Source organism: Gekko japonicus, unplaced genomic scaffold, assembly GCF_001447785.1.
Source record: "Gekko japonicus isolate JY-2015 unplaced genomic scaffold, Gekko_japonicus_V1.1 scaffold487, whole genome shotgun sequence".
Taxonomy (NCBI): domain Eukaryota; kingdom Metazoa; phylum Chordata; class Lepidosauria; order Squamata; family Gekkonidae; genus Gekko; species Gekko japonicus.
The window spans coordinates 941955-965728 of record NW_015177021.1 but is presented as its reverse complement, the minus strand read 5'-3'; the positions used below and the strand labels follow the sequence as shown (position 1 = coordinate 965728).

The 23774-nt window shown below is 42.7% G+C and overlaps 1 protein-coding gene across 1 annotated transcript in view; it reads left to right on the top strand.

Annotated features, from left to right (window-relative positions):
* Positions 1 to 23774, top strand: part of ADAMTSL1 (ADAMTS like 1) — a gene marked incomplete at its 5' end in the record, with an annotated part of 302880 nt that overhangs the window by 101739 nt on the left and 177367 nt on the right. The window contains one exon of the mRNA XM_015427776.1: positions 12228 to 12302. Within this exon, the coding sequence (XP_015283262.1) occupies positions 12228 to 12302 (75 nt within the window). The remainder of the gene's footprint in view (positions 1 to 12227; positions 12303 to 23774) is intronic.

Here is a 23774-nt window from a genome sequence, read left to right as displayed (position 1 = left end):
ATAAGCATATGGAGCAGAAGTCCATCAGTGGCTATTAGCCACAAGGTATAGATTGGGGCAAGTGATGCTCTGTCTTCTTGGTGCTTGGGGGGTCAACAGTGGGAGGGCTTCTAATGTCCTGGCCCCACTAGTGGACCTCCTGATGGCACCTGGTATTTCTGGCCACTGTGTGACACAGAGTGTTGGACTGGATGGGCCTTTGGCCTGATCCAACATTGGCGTCTCTTATGTTCTTATGTTCTCACAGTGGCCAAAAATACTTGGTGCCATCAGGAGGTGCAGCAGTGGGGCCAGGACACTAGAAGCCCCAAGAATACAGAACATCACTTGTTCCTGTCTATACCTTGTGGCTAATAGCCACTGATGGACCTCTGCTCCATATGTTTATCCAATTCCCTCTTAAAGCCATCCATGCTTGTAGCCGCCATCACCTCCTGTGGCAGTGAATTCCATGTGTTAATCACTCTTTGGGTGAAAAAGTACTTCCTTTTATCCGTTTTAACGCAATTGCTCAGCAATTTCATTGAGTGCCCACAAGTTCTTGTATTGTGAGAAAGAGAGAAAAGTACCGCTTTCTCTACGTGCTCTATCCCATGCATACTCTTGTAAACCTCTATCATGTCACTCCTCAGTTGTTGTTTCTCCAAGGTAAAGAGCCCCAAGTGTTTTAACCTTTCTTCATAAGGAAAGTGTTCCAACCCTTTTATCATTCTAGTTGCCCTTTTCTGCATTTTTTCCAATGCTATAATATCCTTCTGCGGAGTGGTGATCAGAACTGCACACAGTATTCCAAATGAGGTCGCACTAGGTTACAGGTTACAGTCCGTCAGTATTCCAACATATGTTCACACACACTGCTACCCAGAAGTGTATCCCCCCATCCAGTATGTGTACTTCTCATTTTTGTTATCCAGATGTAGAACTCTGCACTTTATTTATTTATTTGATATATAGCCTGCAACTTATCCTTGTTGAATTGCATCTTATTCACATCCACCCACTTCTCCAGCATGTCCAGATCTCATTGAATTCTATATCTTCCAGGATGTTCACTACTCCTCTCAATTTGATGTCATCTGCTAATTTAATTAATAGTCCCTCCACTCCCTCATCCAGATCATTTATAAAATGAATCGAGCCCTGTGGCATCCCACTAGATACGTCCCTTACTCAGATGAAATGTTATTGACAACTACTCTTCGGGTGCAGTTCTCCAACCAATTCCCTGTCCACCTAACTAAACCAGAGTCCAGTCTGACATCCTTTAGTTCACCCATGAAAACATCATGGGGAACCCTGTCAAAGGCTTTACTGAAATTCAGGTAAACAACATTGTTCCCACAATCCAGTAAGCTAATTACTCAATCAAAGAAGGAAATGAGACTGGTCTGGTGGGACCTGTTAGGGACAAATCCATGCTGACTTCCCCAGATCACTAAGTTGTCCTTCAGATGCTCACAAATTGACCCCTTTAAAATCTGGTCTAATATCTTCCATGAGACAGAGGTCATACTGACTGGCCTGTCATTTCCTGGGATATCCTTCCTCCCTTTTTAGAAGACTGGGATGACCCACAAAGGAAGAGGCTAGAGACTTTTGTAGGAGAATTCAGAGAACCTGCTAATCCTATCATTACAATGCTATATTGATATAGGCATGCACAAAAAATAAAAGGGGTGGCGGTGTGACACTGCCAGTGATGCCACCAATGATGACAGCCCCCTTTCTTGAAAACCCTTATTACTTAAGGCACGTGAGGAAGGAAATAAACTGGCTCCACAACTGTGAAAATGCAGAGGGAGGGCAGTCATGCGGAAGAACCATGCCCAAACCAATTCCAGTCCTTGTGGATTGACTGCCAAGAAAATCAGGAGTAAGTCAAGCATGCAGAGAAGCCCTTTGTATAGCCCCTTTGTAGACAGATGCTCTGAGTAAGTGTAGAGCAGCTTCATGTGTACTTCAGTAGGGCTTTAGCCATCCACTCTAGATTCTTTTATATTTATAAAATGTACTGGAATGCAATGAGTTCCCAAAAGTGTTATGTATTTTTTATTGAGACTAAGAAAATAAATCTGGGCAGCTGCAGAATATATAGCTAGTGTGGAAGCAACCTGTATGAACCTGAGAGCCAGCTTAGTGTAGTGGTTAAGAGTGGTGGACTCCAATCTGGAGAAACGGGTTTGATTCCCCACTCCTCCCCAGCTGGGTGACGTTGGGTCAATCACAGTTCTCTCAGAACTCTGTCAGCCCCACCTATCTCACAGGTTCTCTGTTGTGGGGAGAGGAAGGGAAGGCGATTGTAAGCAGCTCTGAGACTCCTTCAGGTACTGAAGGGCGGGGTATAAAAACCGACTCCTCCTCCACCACCACCACCACCACCATTGCTAGAAATTTGCAGAAGGTGTTAAGTCTTGTCTCACTGGCAGGAGCTCATTATCATAACTCATTAGCATAACTTATTTGCATATGCCTTGGCGTGGGCCAGGGAAGGCGGGGTGGGGCGCCCCAGAGGCCTTCCCCGGGCCCTATGTCTTGGCGTTGGCCAGGGAAGGTGGGCTGGGGGGAGGCTCTACAACTTACCTGGCTGCTTCTTGCTCTGACTGAGGGCTGCTGGGAGCAGGGGGCAGGGCTTGTTGCATGTGCCCACCCCCTGGGCTCTTTACTGCTGGAGCTCCGCTCCTGTGCGCTCTTGCAGGAAATGACCCCTGCTCACTGGAGTTGAACTCCCCCTTAAGAATCAGGTCTTCAGCTTGCCTGTGCTGTTAGATCCATCCCTTTCTTCAGATGCCATCTTAATAATTTTGTATTCAACCCCTTCTGGGAATGAGAGTTCTTGGTTATAATCATCTATGCCATCTTCCAGTATACTCCAATGTGCCAGCTATACTCTTCAGACCACCTTCTCATTATGTCCAGAAGAGTATTCTTGTTAGTCTGTTGCTGCAAAATAGTAAAAAGCCAGTATCACCTTTAAGACTAACAAACTTAATTGTAGCATAAGCTTTTGAGAAACACAGCTCTCTTCATCAGATGCATAGAAGGTATGAAGAAACTGGCCAGAGATATATAGGTAGTAAGGGGAGGGGGGAGAGGGTGTAGAAAGTGCTATGTAAATACAAAGCAATTGCAAAAGTAATGAAAAAGGTAGAATGCGCATTCCAGGCTGGGTGTGACCCCTTCCTTCTAATCTGAATGGAATACCTGAAAGGCAGTTACTTCTGGTAATGAGACAACCATCCAAAATAGCTTTTCAATCCAAGTCTGACTGAATCAAATTTACATATAAATTCCAATTCAGCGGCTTCCCATTGGATTTTGGTTTTGAAACAGTTTTGTTGAACTACAGTTGGTGACCTTTAAGTCCTTGATAGAATGTCCTGGTAGAATGAAGTGTTCTGCTGGTTTCTGGATATTGCCATTTTTGATGTCAGATTTGTGTCCATTTATTCTTTTGTGTAGAGGTTGGCTGGTTTGTCCTATGTACAGAGCAGAGGGGCATTGTTGGCACATGAGAGCACATATCACATTGCAGGATGAGCAGCTGTCAGAACCAGAGGTTGTGTAGTTGATGCCATTGGGTCCTGTAATCGTACTTTCTCAAAAGCTTATGCTACAATAAAATTTGTTCATCTTAAAGGTGCTACTGGGCTTTTTACTACTTCTCATTATGGTGGTCTCCTGTAGGACTGTCCATATGACACCAGCCATGTTCACTGGATTTTTCAGTGGTGGGTCCAGTCCTTTGGAATGGCATACCAAAGTATGAAAGATGTCTTTACTTGCTGCATTTAGGAAAGCACGTAACAACATTTTATTCCTTATTTGTGTTCCTGGCCTACATGACAAGACATGACAGAAGCAACTTTTGCTTTCTTGATGATTCTTGCTTTTTCTTTCTGTGTTTCCTTCTTCATAACTATGACATAAGAAACAGTGCCTGGAAAAGAGCATCTGTGAAGCAGGTAGCAGGAAGATACCAGAGGCATCCTGCTGCACAGAAAGGGGGATTCCGTTCCACAGTGCTTTGTACTAGCAGCTCCTGTGCCAAAAAAATATGCTGGAAAGGTTTTCTGTAAAACATTCCAAACGCACTGCTGTGTTCATCACATTGAATTCATTTTCTCGTTGTATCTGTGTTCAATTTTGTCCTCTCACTCTGTGAACATCACTGAGGATGGGAGGAGGAGGAAGGAGGAAAGGGGAGGATAGGTTCAGATGAAAAAGTGTGTGGATCCCTGCAACCATTAGTGCTTGTAACGGAAACAACTATCTCAGTATTCATAGAGATGGTTTATCAGTCCCAGAGGTGTCAGAAACAGAGAAACAGCAGGGTGGGAGGAGATATGTGTCATGGACTTCCCTCCTACACTCTTCTGAAGGGGAAACACCTGGGTTGATGCCCCCTTCTTGCATATAAAAATGAAAGATTATTTGAAAGAAAATTTGGTGCTTCGGCAATCCAGGCTCCCTCTTTGCATCTACCAAAAGTAAATATATTTTAATTGACCCTTGCTTATAAAATCTGTTTTTCATAGTGCGGCCTCTGCATTGTTGATTTCCCCACCTTGACTCTACATTGTCTTGGATTCAAAGGATAGATTTGAAAATATCTGCTTCTCAAAGTAAATGGTGCGGTGAATAATAAACCTATCTGTCCTTGTCAAATTCTTTCCCCCCCTGGCCTGGACACATTAAAAACCCACTTCATGGAGATTACCCATAGCCACCCTGACCCAATGTGATCAGGTTCTTTAGTCCCACTACCTGAAATTGATTTTGTAAAACATGGTGGATAAAATATGGACTGACGGGTTTTGCTATTGGAAAGTGGCATGATAGGCATGGTTGGATTGAGCTAGAGTTTATTAAAACTGTATGGCTATAAGCACACGGACAATCTGGGTTTCTGTGGACCAAACTAGAAGTGATACAGGATAACCATTTATTTATCCATGTTTTAATTTTTATTTTAAAGTACCTAATTTTTTTACCTGAAAGTAGATATTAATTTGATTGGAGCAGTGGTGCTTGGGGAAGATAAGACACCTTTTCCTGCCCCATTTCCCCAAATTAACTCTCCACCCCCTATAAGCTACTGTTACTTTTGCTGGAGGACCCCTTCCATATTTTCTTCCCAGTTCGGCAAGCAGCCAGTTGTGTGTGTGATTTATATAAAGAAAATGAGTGAACTGTTTGCTCTTTGGATTGGACCTTATCTCAAACCAGCCTCTCATTGTAAAATACAATCTCCATCTTCTGTTGGATACTTAAATTGGTCTGATGGGTTGATAGTTCAGTGCCTCTGGTGAAGTGAGCTCTAACTCATGAAAGCTTGTAGTGAAATAAATTTTGTTAGTCTTTAAGGTGCCAATGGACTTCTATTTTATGTTAAGAAAATGGCACAGAGAATATATAAAGCCCTTCTCTTCACATGTGATCCTGTTTGGAGCCCTCTAGGGCTGCTTTTAAATGTCACATATAGTGTGATTTTGGCCACACTTTACTTGCTAGGAAATGGGATCCTGCACCACTGCCCTGGAAATTCCTTTGGCTGCCATTTTACTTGCAGCAAAGCAATGGCCAAGAACACTAGTCACAAATCACTGGTTCCAGAAGTGAACTGAAAAGCTTCAGTAATCCCTTTAGCAAACAAATGTGAAAGTTAACGTGACATTGCATATGGTAAGTGGGATACAAAGGATTTGCAGCTTTTTATTATAACTGAGTATGGGGTGTTAGAGCAGGTGAGTCTATTGACTAGAAACCAGGGGTCATTTGGGGCCAGAGCGCGCCGGAGCACTGCTCCGGCAGCCCCGCCCCTGCGCTCCTTTTTTCTAGAGTTGCACCACAGCAGCAGTGTGACTCCACAGAGAAGTCACGGGGAGGCATTTAAATGTCTCCTCGCTCTGTCCCCGGCCCTTCCTGGCTCGCCCGCCAGGCAGGTGAGCCAGGAGAGGGCAGGGGGGCCTCTAGGAGCCTCTTTTTCTACGAAATGACCCCTGCTAGAAACTATCTCTCCAGATTTCTAGACTTTTCACTTACTAACAAATATTGAAATTATACTAGGTATAGCCATGTTGTGCCCTGTTCATTCTTCTGAACAGTGTACCTGTAGTCCATCCCAACCCATCTCTGCTTCAAATGGTACATAAGAGACGCCAATATTGGATCAGGCCAAAGGCCCATCCCGTCCAACACTCTGTGTCACGCAGTGGCCAGAAATACCAGGTGCCATCAGGAGGTCCACCAGTGGGGCCAGGACATTAGAAGCCCTCCCACTGTTGACCCCCCCAAGCACCAAGAAGATAGAGCATCCCTTGCCCCAGAGCCCCTATCTATACCTTGTGGCTAATAGCCACTGATGGACCTCTGCTCCATATGCTTATCTAATTCCCTTTTGAAGCCAGTACATGGTCAACAAGCTATATTCTTTTATATATTCAGTCTGGATTTGATTCAACATTTCATCCTCTCAGACGTGGATTCAGAGGTTTCCCGGGCTGCGGCTAGATTTTGGGCTGCCTATCTTGCAATATGCAGAGAGAAGATGAATCTTACCCCATAATTCATATATCCTAACTCTCTAAGATTATTTTATATGACACCTTTTTAACTTATTTTTATTTTGTGTTCTTGGTTTTATTCTCTGTATTATAAGCTGGCAGAAGCCATTAAATCAACTTTGATTGATTGATATATTAATAACAGATGAAGTAGCTCTCAGTCAAGTGAGCCTGAACACAGTTGGTTCTGAGCATGCATTTGACTTTGTTTAGCTGGATCCATTGCCACAGATACAGTAAGTTTCACATCGAAAACCTCATGAGATCTATGAATTAACCCTTTAGCATGCAACATGTTGGCCATCTTCAAGACCTCATTGTGAAGAAGCTGGGGGAAAGGGTTTGCTACTGTGATACTTCTGGAAATGTTTGGATCGCTATGCTTGGGGGAGAATAGTGGGTTTGTTTTTAACCAAGATTTGGATAGTGAATTTAACTGAGCAAAATGTCTGAGCTTGGATCAAAGAAGGCTCCTTTCTCGGTTACCCTTCTCAGTAGGCACATGATCACATATGTTCAGTTCTTATCTGGCCCTTTCTCACAAAAACTCACTGGCATACACTGATAAAAGGACAGCTTTGCTGAAATGTTCTCTAACCTTGGCTTTGTGCCAAGTCTAAATGGATTATTCTGAGTGGTTCCAAAACTTTTGCCTTGCAAGAGATTTTTCCTTTAGTGATGTTCCAGCCTATCACAAGTAAAAGTTATCTCGTCGGCAGGGTTATTAACTCGTCTGTTTTGCAAATGTCATAGGATCAAAGGAGGAAAAAGGTTCTGTGGTGCTACTTTTATTTATTGGCTTGGATGAGGCCATGATGGTTGAAAAGCAATCAGAGTGGCTAAATATACCTTATGGGCAATGCTGAATCATATAAAATTCTAGACAGGGACACGTGTCAGTGCTGAGCAGTGGCTTCAGGAATTTGGCCTCCAAAGGGTCATTGTAACTCTGCAGCTGACTACTGGTAAAACTGGACACTTCAAATCTAAAGGAAATCAGACCTGAATTTTCACAGTGTGGACATTGGACCTGTTTTCACAAGGGAGTAAGGAGAAGGAAGAACAGAAGCCCCTTATGACTACATTGAACTCACAGGAAACAAAAAAGCTCACATAGAAAGCTTGCTGTTGCTTGCACTTTGCATGACCTGTGGGTAAACATAGACTTTCTATTTTCAGCAGGGCCATTCCATTAACTTTTATTAACATTTTTTGTGCTCGCTGTAAAAGTTCTTCTGACCTGTTCTAATGCTGTTGAGTATTAAAAAGATACCAGTGAACAACTAAAAGTACTTTAAAATAGTTCCTCAGTTGGTTGGTAAGGTTGTGATAAAGGTTTAGAGTATGTATGGCAGTGATTAAAGCTGAAAGTTGTTTGGATTTATAACTGGCATCCAGCACTTATTTCTTTATCACCCTTTCTTATTTTTAACTGTAAAGCTGGAGAGATGTGTCTTAGAAGATTTAAAAATGGCTCCAATTTTTATTTCCTTTGACTGCAACCAGGACTCAGAGCAAAAGAGTGAACTGATTTGTCCAAGTCAGCACAAAATGGTGTTGGATGGTGGTCTGAAATAGGAAAAAATTAAAATGTGTGGGTTTTTTCCTGGTTATTTTAGACTAGGCAACTAAGGATCTATGTCTAAGACGAATAATTTATAGAGTGCTTTTAAACTTAATTTATCTGCCTTCTCTCATTCTTAACTGTTCATATTATTCCAGTATTATTTCTATTTACAAAGCAGAAACTGAGGTTAGTGACTTGCTTAGCATTATCAACTCAGCCCACAAGGTTTGGGGCTACTTGAGTCTTGAGATATTCCAGAATTACAGGTGATCTCCAGATTAGAGATCAGGTCTGCTAGAGAAAATGGCTGTTCTGGAGGGTGGACTCTATGGTATTATACTCCAATGAGGACCCTCTTCTCCCCCAAACCCGGCCCTCCCCAGACTCCACCAACTATCACCGGGAATTTCACAACCCAGAGTTAGCAACCCTAGCTCTCTAAGCTAACTGCTGAGCCACAATGATTCTTATACCTTTGAAAAGTCTTCTATTCAGTGTTTACTTTCTAATTCTATCCCTGTTGTGTTGTCATAAGGAACCACTGTAGATGAAAATGTACTACAAAGTAGACTTCCGGTTTATGGCAGCGCGTTAGCAGACTCGCCTCCCGGACCTCCCAGGGGTGAAGCTGCGCTCCGGCCAAAGGACGGGGTGCGCAGGCTCGTCACCCCCCCAGGGACCCGGCTGAAGGGGCCCTGGCCAGGGGACTTTTGAGAGGTTGCCTCTTCGCCGGCGCAATGCTGGGGAATTGAGGCGCCTCTCCGTCCCAACGGTTCTTTGTGCCACGTGCCACGACGCCGACCGGGGCAAGCGCAGGAGGTCGAGTGGCAGAAATGATTTTTAAAAGAGGTCTGAGGACCAACTATGAACGTGAGTCTAATGTAAGCGGCGGTTAAAGAGAAAAGAATGCTCCCTACCCCATTCTGTAAAACGGAAAATGAGATGGGCGGGGGAGGGACGCCTCCCAACCGCATGAACTTTTGAGCGAACTGAGGGGGGGAGCGGAAGAGAAAGCGTGTAAAACTGTTAAGAAATACTTACCAAGGCAAGTTCGAGCGTTTGGGCGCATATTTAGAGACTTTCAAAATATTTGTCAAAGTAAACAATCGATAAAGATGGCGGGGAAGAGGACGGAGAAAGAGAAACTTCTGAAATCGAAACTAACAGAGAGTCCCAAACTGGAAGGAACCAACGAGCTGGCAAAGACTTTGGCAGACAAAAGGTGAAAAAGAAAGTTCAAAAGCTGGGAAAGAAGCAAGTTTCTACGGAAGATCAGCTGTTACAACTACAAATGGAAAAGGCTAATATGATTCTTCGCTTTCAGGGCATGCCAGAGACTAAGGGAGAGAATCTTAAGGAACTAATGAGTGAAACATTGGCCCCAGTGACAGATATGAAGGCGGAATCTTTGATAAACAACATGGATGTGGCCTATAGGTCATATTCAGGATATATAAAGAAAAATAATCTGCCTGGGGAAATTGTGGTAAAATTCTCGAAGAGGCATGTGAGGGATGCAATCCTGAAAGCAGTGTCTGGAGCACCCCTGAAAGTGGGGGAGAATGCCATCAGAACATTGAAAGATATTCCATTTGAGATAAGACAAAGGAGAAAGAAATATAAAGAATTGACTCTTTTTCTACAGACAAATGCAATTGTATATAGATGGTTAACTCCAGAATGCGTAACCTTCAAAATCAAGGATAAAAAAGAAAAGATTGACTCTGTTCAGAAAGGACGGGAATTTTTAAGAGTCCAGTTGGGCGAGCCAGGGGAAGAAGGGGAAAAAGGGATGGACAGTAAGTCTGATGGCGAGCTGGACTCGGAATCCTCCGGAGAGGACTCTCTTTCAGAGAAAGGGGCAGCAGCCCCTAATTCACTGCTCCCCCCAACCCAATACTCTGAAAGTTTCAGTTAAAAATATTAGAACATTTTAACAATGCTTTCATAGGGATCCTAGACCTCGTGGTCTGAGTACAAGATGCAGTTCAGGTTCTTGTCTAGGACTGTGCATGCACTTACTGCAAGGGCAGAATGGAACAGGGACACACAGCTTTGGCCCTTTCAAGTGGCTGGCACTATAAAGCCTTTGAATTTGTGTAAATGCCTAGAAGTCTGGTCTGACTTTCCACTCCATTTTCTGCTTGACCTCAAACTTCCGTGTTGCTGTTTATCTGTGTAAAGTGCCCTTAAAGTCAGAATTTTCTAGTGTGCAATGTGATTCTTTAGAACATTTATTTTAGGCTGTACTACCTCCACTTGCTCCTTTCTTCTTTGTTTCCCATGTGCATTCAGCATTTTGACCTCAGCTCTCGGGATGAGCATGAATGGAAAAAATGCAGTTCAGTTCATTGTTAATTGCATGCCCTATTTGCAAACCATGGACTGCCACAAACTTTTAGCCACCTCACGAACTGGTGAGGCACCTTCTTGGGGTGACACCTCCTTTGGGGGGGCGTAACTTGGTTTTGACAGGCCAAGGTTCAGGATGTTCAGGGGTGTATAGAACAGATTCTGTGCAATCTAGAGACATCAAACTTGGAGGGCATATAGAGGAGTATCTAGGGGATGTCTGCTGTGAGTCTTGTGTTTCTAGTTTGCACATGATCTGTTCTACACACTTCTGAACCTGCGCCTGTCAAAATGACCATGGTTCAGGAGTGTATAGAACAGATCCTGTGCAAGCTACAGATTTCAAAGTTGCAGGGGACGTCCCCTGGATGCTGCTGTACCCAAGTTGTTTCTTTGAAGTTCTGTAAACATTTCGATTGAGTGGAGACAGTCTGTCTGGAAATGTCTCTGCTCACCAACCTCCATGAACAGCTTGAAAGTTCGTGGAAGGTTCGTGCCAGTTGACACACCACAAGCTTGACTTCACGAACCATTAACCGGCCAAAATTCATCACGAACCTTAGTTCATGAACTGGTTAATGCCCATCCCTACTTAGCTCTGTTACCTTCCCTGACCATCCGTCTCTAGTTCCTAGGCAAGGTGTTAGTCCTCCCTTTCCCATTTCTTTCTGTTTTCATCATATCTATTTCTGGCCATTATTGATCTTCTGCAATTAAAAGTTGAATGACTAATCCATTAATCAGAGTTGCTTAGCCAGTTGCAAACAATGAAGCATACAGAAAGGCTATACACAATCATTGCTTTTTAGTCTACCTAGCTTTTTTCAGCTGATACGATTCTGGTGCACATACTGCATGTACCAGGAGAGCATGTAGTGTGTGGTCATTATTTTGTCTGAATCTGGCAGTATCTTTATATTCCAGCTTTGATATGCACAAACATGTACCCTGAAAAATCAAAGTTTCTAATTATGTGTACTGATGCCAGAATATATTCAGCCTGTGCAGATGTTCTGCTATGTTCATGTGAACTACAAATGCCTCGTGTGAATTAGACAATGTCTGAATTTTCCACGAGGGTGCAGCATCCATTCACATGAATCTGAACTTTGATTTTGTGGGACTGGTTCATGTGAATGGAAGCTCTACCTCCATGGAAAATCCATGTGCTGTCCATTGCACAGTAAGAGTGCATGCCAGGTGCAGTGCAGAGACCCATGTGCTCCCAATGCATGCAGCTGGTAGGCTCCCAATTCACAGGAACAGAACATCTGCTGAGGGCTAAAATGGCAGTCACATGAACTGAGATGATCACATGCTTTCCTAGTATGCTTGGTAGGAGTGCTGGAAGCATAACGGCTTGAAAAGGACTTTCTATAAGAGCAGCTGCTGCTACTACTGATTTGGAATGGCAATATGTATTTATTTTATAAAAGGACATAGCAAAATGTAATTGAAAATGGTCTTTCTCTTGAAAATGTTTGTCCATAATGCAGCACACAATGAAATACAGAGTTTGTGAGATGGCCGAGAGTGTGATAGTTTCACATCATTATTTGCCTTTTATTTTTGTTCAGGGGTCATTGGATTTTAGTGTTTTTCTTTTCAGACTGGCAAAAAGTTTGCTTGCAATTTTCCCATGAAGAATTGTTTTCACTGCTTGTTTGGAAATTGGGAGCTTCCTTTGATTTTGTTGACCATGTGTGGTTTTTGTCTCCTCTTCCATTCCCCCCCCCCACCTCCAGCGGATGACACAGTGGTTGCCATTCCATATGGAAGTCGGCATGTTCGCCTGGTACTGAAAGGGCCTGGCCATTTATGTAAGTAAAAAAACCCCACCCAAAGCTTGTGTTAGTTTTTGGAATCTTCTAGATGTCCTGTGGGGCTGTATTTAAAACAAGAGTTTATAGTTTCTTTTTCCAGTTTCAACACAAGGGGGCCAAAATTCCATCCTCAGATGCATTTGCCAATTCCAGAAATATTAATAGGAGCCACACATTTATCTGAAGGTGTAACTTAACCCATGCACGGCTCTGAATTTTCAGCCATTCCTGTTTCTACATAATTTAACTGGCTAGCTTGATACTAAGTGCTTCACTGGCTGATGAGGATACATTGAAAGCTTCCCTGCTGCTGAGATCAGCCTTCAAATTGCTTATGCGTTTAACACATGTTCTTGCTCACATGTTTACCTTTGTGTTTTTCTGTCAGGGATAAAAAAATACAAAGAGAACATGCACATTTGGTATTGGATTATGTTATTAAAAGGCAGTACCAACCAAAGAAAGTACCCCTAGCAATATCAGCCATCAATAAGAAATATGACTTGCCCTGACCTGGATAGCCCAGGCAAGCCTGATCTCGTCAGATCTCAGAAGCTGAGCAGGGCCGACTCTGGCAAGTACTTGGAAGGGCGACCTCCAAGGAATATCAGAGGCAGGATGCAGAGGCAGGCTAATCAAGCCACCTCTCTGAACTAACGTGCAAGCCCCCAGTAGGGGTTGCCAGAAGTCAACTATGACTTCCTGGCAAGCACACAAAATAAGGAATATGACTTTATAGATAGATATGAAGGATGCAGACTCAATAAGGACACTGAAAATGCTTGGCTCTAGTATAAGACCATGGACTTGGCTTCAGTAACTAACAATTAGGGCATGCCAGTGTCCTGAGGGCATCTTAGTTGGCTAAGCTCCCAGCTGGCTTCTTTTTTCTGACTTCAGAAAAAGAGGGCCAAACAAATACCAACTAGACATGTATCCAAGGGTACAGGAAATATGGTTCACACCAGAATTTCTAAAATGGCACTCAGAAGGTAAACCCTTCTTGTGCCTCCAGATGCCATGGAAATTAAGTTCCTTCAGTTTTCTAAGGATGTGGTTCAGGATTCTCTCCCTCAGGGGAAGGGGACAGAATTAGCTCCCCATCTCTTTTGATGGGGGGCAGGAACTCGTGGAGCTGTTGCTGGCCACAGTCACCTATGCTAGCTTCAAGGTCACCTCAGAGCACTAAGCAGAAAACATGGTGATGAGTGGCTGGGATCCAGTAGCTCAGCTCTAGGAACTCTAATTGGTTGAGTAGCATCGAGAAAGGGCAGTCATCTCATAGGAACTATTTAACATTTCTGACAGAAGCTCTGCTTAATAGGTTGCATTTTTAAATGAACATACTGTTTAAAAATATTTTGTTGCCTACACACAGCTTACCTTCATTCACCAGGGAACATCCCTGTGCTTTGGGAGCAGGTGCTGCCAAAGCAACTCTTTAGAAAAATCTGTACAGCAGTCAGATTTCTAGTGGCAAAAACCCCACCTGGCCCCACCGTCCTCCTAGGAACATGTGGTGAGTGCCAGGAAAGATGTTGGGGGGGGGGAGTTGAAGACATAAGAACAGATGCCTCCATGGGGCATACACAGCTTGCTGCAAATGCTTTGAAAAAAGGCTGCCTAGTGTGTGGAGTGTGCATCAGGAAAGAAGGAAGTGAAGGACGGGATCTGTGGATTTTTAAAAAACCAAAACAAGGATCTTCAGGTTGTTAAAGTTTGAAAAGAGATGGATTAAGCCATAAAGAGTTGAAAGGTAAGAGTTCCAAGTAAATCTTAATGGCTTGCATTCCTATGGAGAAAAATGGAAGTCTCATGCATTGTATCCACACATTACTAGCTATTGTGCTATTGTTGTGCTGTAGTGATTATTTGCAAATGGATTATCCTGTGTGGAGAAGCCAGCCCACCTGCAAATAATTGCTGTTGTGCAACGACAGCACAAAGTGAGAGAGTGCCACATTTTTAAAAGGTGGACTCTTGGAATATGATCTTCCTCCAGCCCTGTGTGTCTTCTCCCAGGTGTACCTTGGCAGGTGGCCATGACCCTAGCCCTGCTTGCCCATGCAGTTCCCAGCAGCAACAAGTGCAATACACCCACACTACCCAGCAGCCCTCTTCCAGCTTTCAATGTCATCTTCTTTTTCCAAAGGAATTGAACAGAAGATGATTTAGACTTCTTGCAGTAAATAAAAATACTGCCGTTTTAACTATAGAGATAGTGGGTTTTGAGCAACTTTTGTAGAATATTTAGAAGTCAAATATTGTGGTTCAGCCATGCAGATGTGCAGTTGGTTGCCAGTTTTAAGGGAAAGCAACAGCAAAAAACAGAACCACAGAATACTGCACCAAATAGTTTACCGTCTAATGCCATAGAGAGGGTCTTTTCAAGTCTCAATTTGTGCTCTGTGTTTGTATTGAAGGACAGCAATTGGTTAGGGTTGCTGGGTCCCAACGACGCACCGGTGGGGGTTGGAAGGGAACTTTCTGGGGAGGAGTGTTGCAATGTGCCTGTGTCACCAGGAAGTGATGTAGGAATATTGGTTGGTGATACTCTGGTTTTGGGTCAAAACTCTATGGTAGAAATCATAGAATTTTGACCCCAAACCAGAACATCACCTCCTGACATTTATTTATTTATTTATTGAATTTATACCCCACCCTACCAGCTCAGGGCAGCTTACAAAAATAGAATATATAATTTACAATTAAAAATTTACAGTCAAAAACTTACTGAAACCATCTCTCTATATAATAATTCTGTATTGGTCATGGACGCTCCCAAATCAGTTGACTCCCTGATCTGTCACCCAGAATCTGTCCCTATCCACTGGCTGCGTTGCCTGAGTCTCGCCTCCAATATTCTAAACAGTTTGCTGTTCCTAGCCAGTTGGAACACAGAGGTCATTTGCACATGCGGCCTAACTGGCCTTTGCCTCTAACATTCTAAACAGTTTGCCGTTGCTGTTGGGAGTCATTGAATGTGTCCTGAGGTAAAATACATATCCCAATCTTCCCTTAAACGGTCACTGGAGTTGCCAATCTCCCTATAGGGCCTGGAGATCTCCCAGAAATCACCATGTTCCCCAGCCACAGCACATCGTTTCCCCTACAGAAAATTTCCCAGCGGAATTGAGGCGCCTCTTTGCCCCGATGGTCCCTCCTGAGAGTGTCTGTATGGAACCTAGTGACGCTGACAGGGACAAGTGCTGGGGATCGAGCGGTCGAATCAGAGACTAAGTGAGGTCGGAAGACCAATATGAACGTGAGTCAGATTAAAGCGTCTTTGACAATCTAAAAAGAAAGCTCCCCATCCCACAGACCGAGAAGTGAAGCAAGCAGGGGGAGGGACCCCTCCCATGCACACGAACTTTTAAGTGAAAAAATGGGGGGGAGAGGAAGCGAAAGCATTGAAATCTGTTGAGAAAAACTTACCAAGGTGTGTATAAGCGTTTGAGCGCACTTTCAGAGACTTTAGAAATCGCGGCGAAAGTAAACAATTGATAAAAGATGGCAGGGAAGAGGACGGAGAAGGAGAAACTTTTAAAAGCGAAAGGGGAGAGCCCAAGACCAGAAGGAACCACCGAGCTGGCTAAAATGTTGTCAGAATCTCTGCGCCCCCTGCTGGAACAGATGACTAACATCAAGGAACAGTTGTCTACAATGAACAAATGTATCACCACCCAGCAATTACAAGTGAATGAGACTCTTAAAATCACAGAGCAAACAGCTGAGAAGGTGAAAGAAGTTGACGCCACTATCCAAAAGGTGAAGAAAAAAGTTCAAAAATTGGAAAAGAAGCATGTCTCCACAGAAGAACAACTTCTACAGCTGTAAATGGAGAAGGCAAACCTGGTCCTCCGATTCCAGGGTGTTCCAGAATCTAAAGGAGAGAATCTGAAGCAAATGTTGAGCGAAGCATTAGCCCTGGTGACAGATTTGACAGCGGAGTACTTGATGAGCGAAATGGATGTGGCCTATAGGTCATATTCCGTATATATAAAAAAGAAATAGTAATGAGATTCTCGAAGAGACATGTGAGTGATACTATCCTGAGAGCGATGACAGGGACAACCTTGAAAATCGGGGACAGCACCATCAGGATCCTTAAAGACATCCCATTTGGAATAAGACAAAGGAGAAGGAAATACTAAGATGTAATCCTTTTTCTTCAAACAAACACAATTAGCTACCGGTGGTTGTATCCAGAGGGCGTAACCTTCAAACTTCAAGATAAAAAGGAAAAGATTGACTCTGTTTCTAAAGCACGGGACTTTTTGAAAATCCAGATGGGTGAGCAAGAGAAAGGTGATAAAGAGGACAGTAAGTCCAGTGGCGAGCTGGACTCGGGGTCTTCTGGAGAGGACTCTCTGTCAGAGAAGGGGGCAGCAGCTCCTAAAAGTCCTTATAAACTGCGAAGAAGACAGGATAAGAAGAAATGAAGGCTGAAGGACTCTGTATTGTGCCTTTGAAAAGGGTTGATAGTAATGAGATGCTTTGGGTTTTTTCTTTTTAACAGTTAATTTAAGATTCAAAAGTTATATTAGCAGACCTGACTAAGTTAAAAAAAAATGTTAGCAAGTCTAGAACTGACTTTGTACTTAAGCGATTTTGAGGATCTCCTCTCTTGGGATTTTAGATAGTAGTGGGTATTCTTTTCTTTATCCTTAATTGTAGTCCCCTTTCCTTATTTTCGTTGTAGATTTGTAGTCTTTAGAAAAATGGAATTAAAAAAATCCCCTTCGGGGGGCCAAAAAAAATATATTTCCCAGCTCTTACAATGGCTGCTTTCGGCAGTGGACTCTATGGCATTAGACCCTGCTGAAGTCCCTCCGCACCCCAAACCTTATCCTCCCCAGGTTCTACCCCTCAAATTTACAGGTCTGGCCCTCCCCTTAGTATTGCCAGCCTCCAGGCAGCACCTGGGGATCTCCAAGATCAGTTCTCCTGGAGAAAATGGCTGCTTTGGGCAATGGACTCTACGGAATTATACCCTGCTGAAGTCCCTCCGCACCCCAAACCCTGCCCTCCCTGAGCTCTACCCCTCAAATCTACAGGTATTTCCCAACCCAGAGTTGGCAACCCTGTAACTGGCTATGGAACCACTTTCCAGACCCTTGGAACCCAGAAAACATGGCCTAGGAGGAGGTGCTTTTCTACCTTAGCTGCCACTGCATAACCCCAAATCAACATAAGTCAGGGGTGGAGGGAACCATACCTGTTACCATGAGACTGTCCTCCCATACTACCCACTTGGGGCAGCAAAATGACTTGAGACAGCCCTGCCTTATAGCTAATCAGAAGGAAATAAACATGGCTTGCCTCCCTCTATTTTCCCCTTCCCTCTGCCACCCCACCAGCCACAGTTGGGACACTCACCTGGAGCTTCCTTCTAGAGCTTGTTGTATTTCTTCCCATAACGGACCTTACTCTTAGTCTAATATAATCAAGTGCTAGTGATCCTTAATCCTTATGTTGTTTGGCGGCTGTCACTGCCTACGTCACTTCCAGATTATATATGCACATTGCAGTTATTTCCGGCTTCTCGGAGGTAAAAAGGGGTAATTTGAGGGAGGAGAGGAGTGCCTGAAAGCAGGAGACCCCCACCTGAACCAGGGGATCTGACAACCCTACAATAGGTAGAGGGTAATTTTTAAAATATCTGTTTAGATTTAGACCTGGAAATTGCACGTTGTACTCTAGCAAAAGGGGGTGGGAAATTAAATACAGGAAAGTCTTGAGGCTTGCCTGTCTTTGGCTCTACTTTCCTTCCCTATAAATGGCTTTACCATCTTTCCTTCTTTTTTATATGTGCTGTTTCTCAAACAAACAAGTGTTATTTCTTTGCAGCTCTGTTTTCAATAAGATTAGACTGTAAAGAAGCCAAGAGAAGAGAGACTTCATAAAGCAGTCTGTGTGAATAGATGAGTGAAGTAAATACCTTCTTTTATGTTAGGATGCGAACTTGTTTAGGTGAGGTAGTTCATATATGACTTTCACCAAGGGGATAGGAATGAAAGGATTTCCCTGTTCAGTTCCTTTATTGTTCTGGAAGTTAGCTCTGTGCTGTATTCAATTCCTTGTTAATTCTGAGTTTACTCAGAGTATTTTTAAAATATTAATTCTGGAATTGTCACATGAGCCTTGCCATAACTCTCAGTTCCCCCAGCGCCTTAATGTCTTTTTTCCTGTCTGCATTACTAATATATGGTGACAAACACTGCAAAAAAAAAAAACCAGTAACATGTATCAGATTCTTTATGTAAAGTATACCACTGATGCACACATTCAGTCCTGTGTGTGTTGTATGTGCCATCAAGTTGCTTCCAATTTATGGCAACCCTATAGATTAATAACTTCCTAAACATCCTATCATTAACAGCTTTGCCAAGGTCTTGCAAACTAAAGGCCATGGCTTCCTTTATTGAGTCAATCCTTCTCAAATTGGGATTGGGTCTTCTCTTTTCCAACTGCCTTCAACTGTTCCTACCATTACTGTCTTTTCCAGTGAGTCTTGACTCTTGTGGCCAAAATACGACAACCTCATTTTAGTCATTTTAACTTCTAGAGTGAGAGCAAGCTTTATTTGATCTACAACCCACTTATTTGTCTCTTTAGTGGACCATGGTATCAAAAAAAAAACCTTCCTCCAGCACCACATTTCAAATGGATCAATTTTCTTGTCAGCTTGCTTCATTTTACAGCTTTAACATCCATATATACTAATGGGAAATACCATAGTATGAATTACCTTGAACTTGGTCTCCAGCAATGCCTATTTACACTTAAGGATCACGGATGGCCTTCCCAGTCTCTTCTGATCCCTTGGTTGTTTTCTCCCTTTTGGTTGATAATTGAGCCAAGGAACAGAAAATCTTTAAGAATTCCAATTTCTTCGTCGCCATGCTTAAGAATTGCCATCCCGTGTTGGCATTTTTTCCTTTACCTTCATCAGTATTAATTTCAGATCTTCACTATGTTCTGCCAGTAATGTGGTTTCATCTGCATATCTCAGATTGTTTCCACTTTGCCTCCATTTACATCTAATCCAGATTTCCTTATATGTTCTTCATATAGACTGAACAGAAAGGGAGGTAAAAGGCATCCTTGTCTGATACCTTTGCCCATTGGAAGCCATTATATTTATCCATGTTGTGTCCTAATAGTAGCCTGTGGTCCAGAATGCATTCAAAAGCAATCAGATATTCTGGAACATCTGTGTGTTTTTTTAAACCATCCATAGATTTTCATGATCCACACAGTTGAAATCTTTGCTGTAATCTATAAAATGCCATTCACTCCTAGGTATTATTAAAACATCACTCACAAAAACAAGCTTGATATAACCATACCTAAAATCATATCAAGACTGTATCTTTCCAGTGTTTTCCAGTGCTTACATGGTTATATCATCAGGATTGCCAGGCAACAAACAGGAGGACCAGCAGTGGGGGCCAACAGTGACCATATGATGTTACTTTTGGAAAGACCCAGAAGTGATGTCACATCTTTCTAGGAAATGCTAGAACCCCTGTGGTAAAGCTATTGGGGGGGGGGTTGGTGATACCTAAAGGGGTTTTCCTAGATGGATTTTCAATTATTCCACTTCCCTCCCTCAAAGGCAAGATTTTCCCTCAGTTTTTCTTTCCTTTTCTGACTGAGCCACCCTAGGTATCAGTTTTCTTCTTTCTGCAAGAACTCTAGCTGTCCCACCTTGTCACAGTATGACATTTGGCTGTTGGCTCTGCCCAGGAACCTGAGGGAAAGATCAGGACCCCCTTAAACTTAAATGGCATTCGAGGCATTTTGACATTCCAAATTAATAAAATATTTTATTCAACATAGAGGGGAAAGGTCAGGGAAGTCGAGGTAAAATTACTGTGGTAACTCAGTATAGAACTCTGCAGTAAAACAGTATATGCACAGATAAAACAGTAAAACAGTATATGCATAGTTTCAGGCTTTTGAGAGTTTCATAAGCTTTTGCCAGTGACTTAGGATCTTTAAGATGAGAGGCTTTTGTTCCAGTGTTGTAGTATGCTTTCTTTTGATTATTTCTTTGATTATTCACTGACTATTTGGTTTTCAGACGCTATTCAGCACCCAAATCTTTTCTCTAAACACACTAGTTGACTTCTTGAGTTTTAATTGACTCTCAAGATTTCACGAGGCAATCTCTAACCACACGAGACCAGGGATCTCTTCACTCCACAGAGTTATCTCCCTGTTTTAACTGGGTAGGGGAAATTGTTCTCTCACTAGAGGATCCACCCTGTTTTCTTGGCCTGAATGGGAGTCTTTGCCTAACTATCCACTCTTCCTTGCCAACTCTCCCCCAGTTCTCCATCTGTGTTAAACTGCTCTCAGTCAGCGCTGAATTTAGAATGAATTCTCCTCAGCATCCAGTTCAGAAGTCTTTCTCTACTCAACTGATGCTAACCAATTATATCTCTTGGAGCAGCCTGTCACTCAAGACTTTCTGGCTCCATTGAATATTAATCCTTCACACTTCTTTACCTGTTTGTACAGCACTTCTAAGCTTTTAAAAGTGCAGTCCATCATAGAGGGGTTTTCTAAGGTAGTTCTGCACTGCAGCCCCTGGGGTGAAGGGAAGCCAGAACACAGCAAACAGGAGTTGCTTTGACTGTGCTGGCTGGGCCTTTCTGCCACATTTACTAGGCGGCTGAGAGAAACCCTTGCTTATCAGATCCTGCTAAACCCATCAGCCAAGCCGGCACTGGAGCCAGGCAAGACCAGCCAGGATGCAGCTTCCCAATAAGGTTGTTATCTCCAGCAGTCCGTGGCTTCCCTCTTCCTTTAGGAAGCGCCATAGTTTTGTCTGAGCATCCAGATCTTGCAAAGGGACAGCCCTGTTAGTGTGTGATAACATTTTTTTTAAAAAAAAACTTTGTTGTCTTTTCCTTAATTTCTGTTTTTCACACTTTTCTCTTCCTCCTCATTTGTTTTGCTCTCTTCCTTTCATGATCTGCCATTTATGTATCCCCTCTTCTAAAGCCCCCCTTCTCTTATTTTTCAGTCTTGTTATCAACTGCTTCTCACCCATCCTGGTTGGCAACTTAGAACATATTTAATAGTAGTATAGCAGCAAACCTTTGTTAATATTATGAACAGAAGGGAGGAGTTAATATTTCCCCGTAATCTTATCAAAGCAGTAAAAGGATTCTATACCACCTCCACTCTTTACATGCATGATGATAGAATGTTAATCTGCCTTAATGATAATAAATGAGGTACAGAAGTTAGAAAATAGCATTGGGGCAGGAGGGTCTGGAGATAATCTGGGCCAGGATATTCCGATTGCTTTCATTTTTGGCCCTGGAACTCCCACGGTCATTGTGAAGCTGGTGCCACAAATGGACAGAGAACAAATGTAAAGAAAACAGTTGTGAGAGTCTGACCCACAGATCAAGCAGTCAACAAGACTTGAAAGAAAATGCTTTCTGTATATGATGGTCAAAAGCACTACAACACAATACAATAAACAAATTCCTTAAAATCATAAGAAAATCCTAGTGTAAAAATACATCATCAACATCGTCTCCAGATTATATAACATTTCAAAATTGGATCTTCCTCAGGAAATAATCTGTAGTGTACAAAAATATAATTCTTTAGAATATGTACAATGTGAACAATGAAAAACAGTGTAAAATCCAAATACAGTCTTACTTACAGAGTAGTACAAAAGCTCTCTTGCTCATAAAGTGCTTTTATAAAAAGTCACGAAAGGTCTGCAATATATAATATTCCTCTTATTATGAAAAAATACAAAGTATTTTAAAAATAACCCATATATAATAGTAACTTACAATACATTCAGATAGGATGCTGATCTCAATAAGTTTTCAGGCTCAAACTGTGATTGTACACATTTGTCTTGCCACAAATGGACAGGCAGATGGACATGCGGATTCTTTTATTATTAGAGATGCATGGTAACAGCCAGCCAAGTGATTTGTTTTTTGGATCAGGGGCATATGGGGGCCCCAGATGGAATCTTTGTCCAGGGGCCAGTGTTGGCTCTCAGCACCCCTGTTTAACATAGAGTTTCCAGGAATTCCTACAGGGGCATGATATCACTTCTAGGCTTTTCCTAGAAGTGATGTCACACCATCCCTGGCAGCTTTTCCCTCCTCCTGTCAACTGCTGGGTTGCGTATGGAGGGCATATGGCGACCCTGCATATCAGAGGAGGGAGAAATACACATAGGAACAGAAAGCTGCAGTGAATTATGCATGCTCACGATTTGGTACAAAAAAATTGGAAATGCAAAGGAAAACAGTAGAAGATCCCCAATGCCTTGGTTCCAGTTTGTGGATAAGAATTCATAGTGCCAAAACCCAGATAAAAGTTTAGATGGGGAGAATTTCAAGTTTTTTGTTCAGTGTTTTCATTGTGAAAGTTATGTCTGGGTCAGTTGAACTGACAGCCCAAAGTGCAGGTTGATTGACACAGTGGTTGTGTGTCTACTTGCTCCATTAGGAAGAGGCAGTGCCATTTTTCAGGCAAACTGTGACGCCCCTGTGAGGGGGCTCAGAGGGAGGAAATGGGGAGAACCCTTTCTAATCTGGATGCTATAGAGGAGGTATGCTAACTTGGATTTGTATGACCTTAAACATTGTACATTCTATGTGCCTCTCCTTGGATTTGAAGGGGCCTTGTAATGTGATTTTCAAGGCCCAAGAGAGCCCATGGGAGGCTATTGATCACTTTCATAAAATTCTGATGTTAAAAGCAAAGTTATTGTATGTTAAGAACTAGATGTCAGTAAGTCTGTAGACCAGGGGTCCCTGATTTTTTCATTGACAAAGATATTCCATGAATTGCTCTTCTCTGTCCACCGTGCTCTCAAGTTTTGTTGTGTCCAAGACACAGAGCATGGGCTAAGAATGGCATCAGGAATGAAGCTATCAGCTAAACAGGACAGATTAAAATCCTCTGAAATAAAAGCAGGCCTTTTCACAGCCTTTTCCTGGATCTTCTAGGGGAGGCACGAGCTAGTCTGTATCAGCTAGCAAGCCATTGGTAGCTCACAGGTAACTGTTAGAGACACCTGATTTAGACATTGATCCCGGTTTCTGCATTCATATTTTACACTGCTACATAAAGTTCAATTATCAAAGGATTCCATGAGTACCTAAGCAATAATTCTCCCTTGGCCCTGAATAGACGTTTGGTGTTGCAGATGTCTCAGTAACATGATGCTAAAGCAGGGTCTGCTTATGCCATAGGCAGAGCTGAGATAGTGCAAAGTTTTGCAAGCCTCACAGAGCAGTGACACAGAAGCAAAATCTTCTCTGCATCATAGCCAAGTTTGCACAAGTTGCATTCTGAAAATATAAATGGCATAAACCCAGAATGACTCCTAGATAATGACAGGTTAAAATCCCCGTCCTGAAATAAACTTATTGTCACCTAACATTAAATCACAGTTTTGCAATGTGTTTG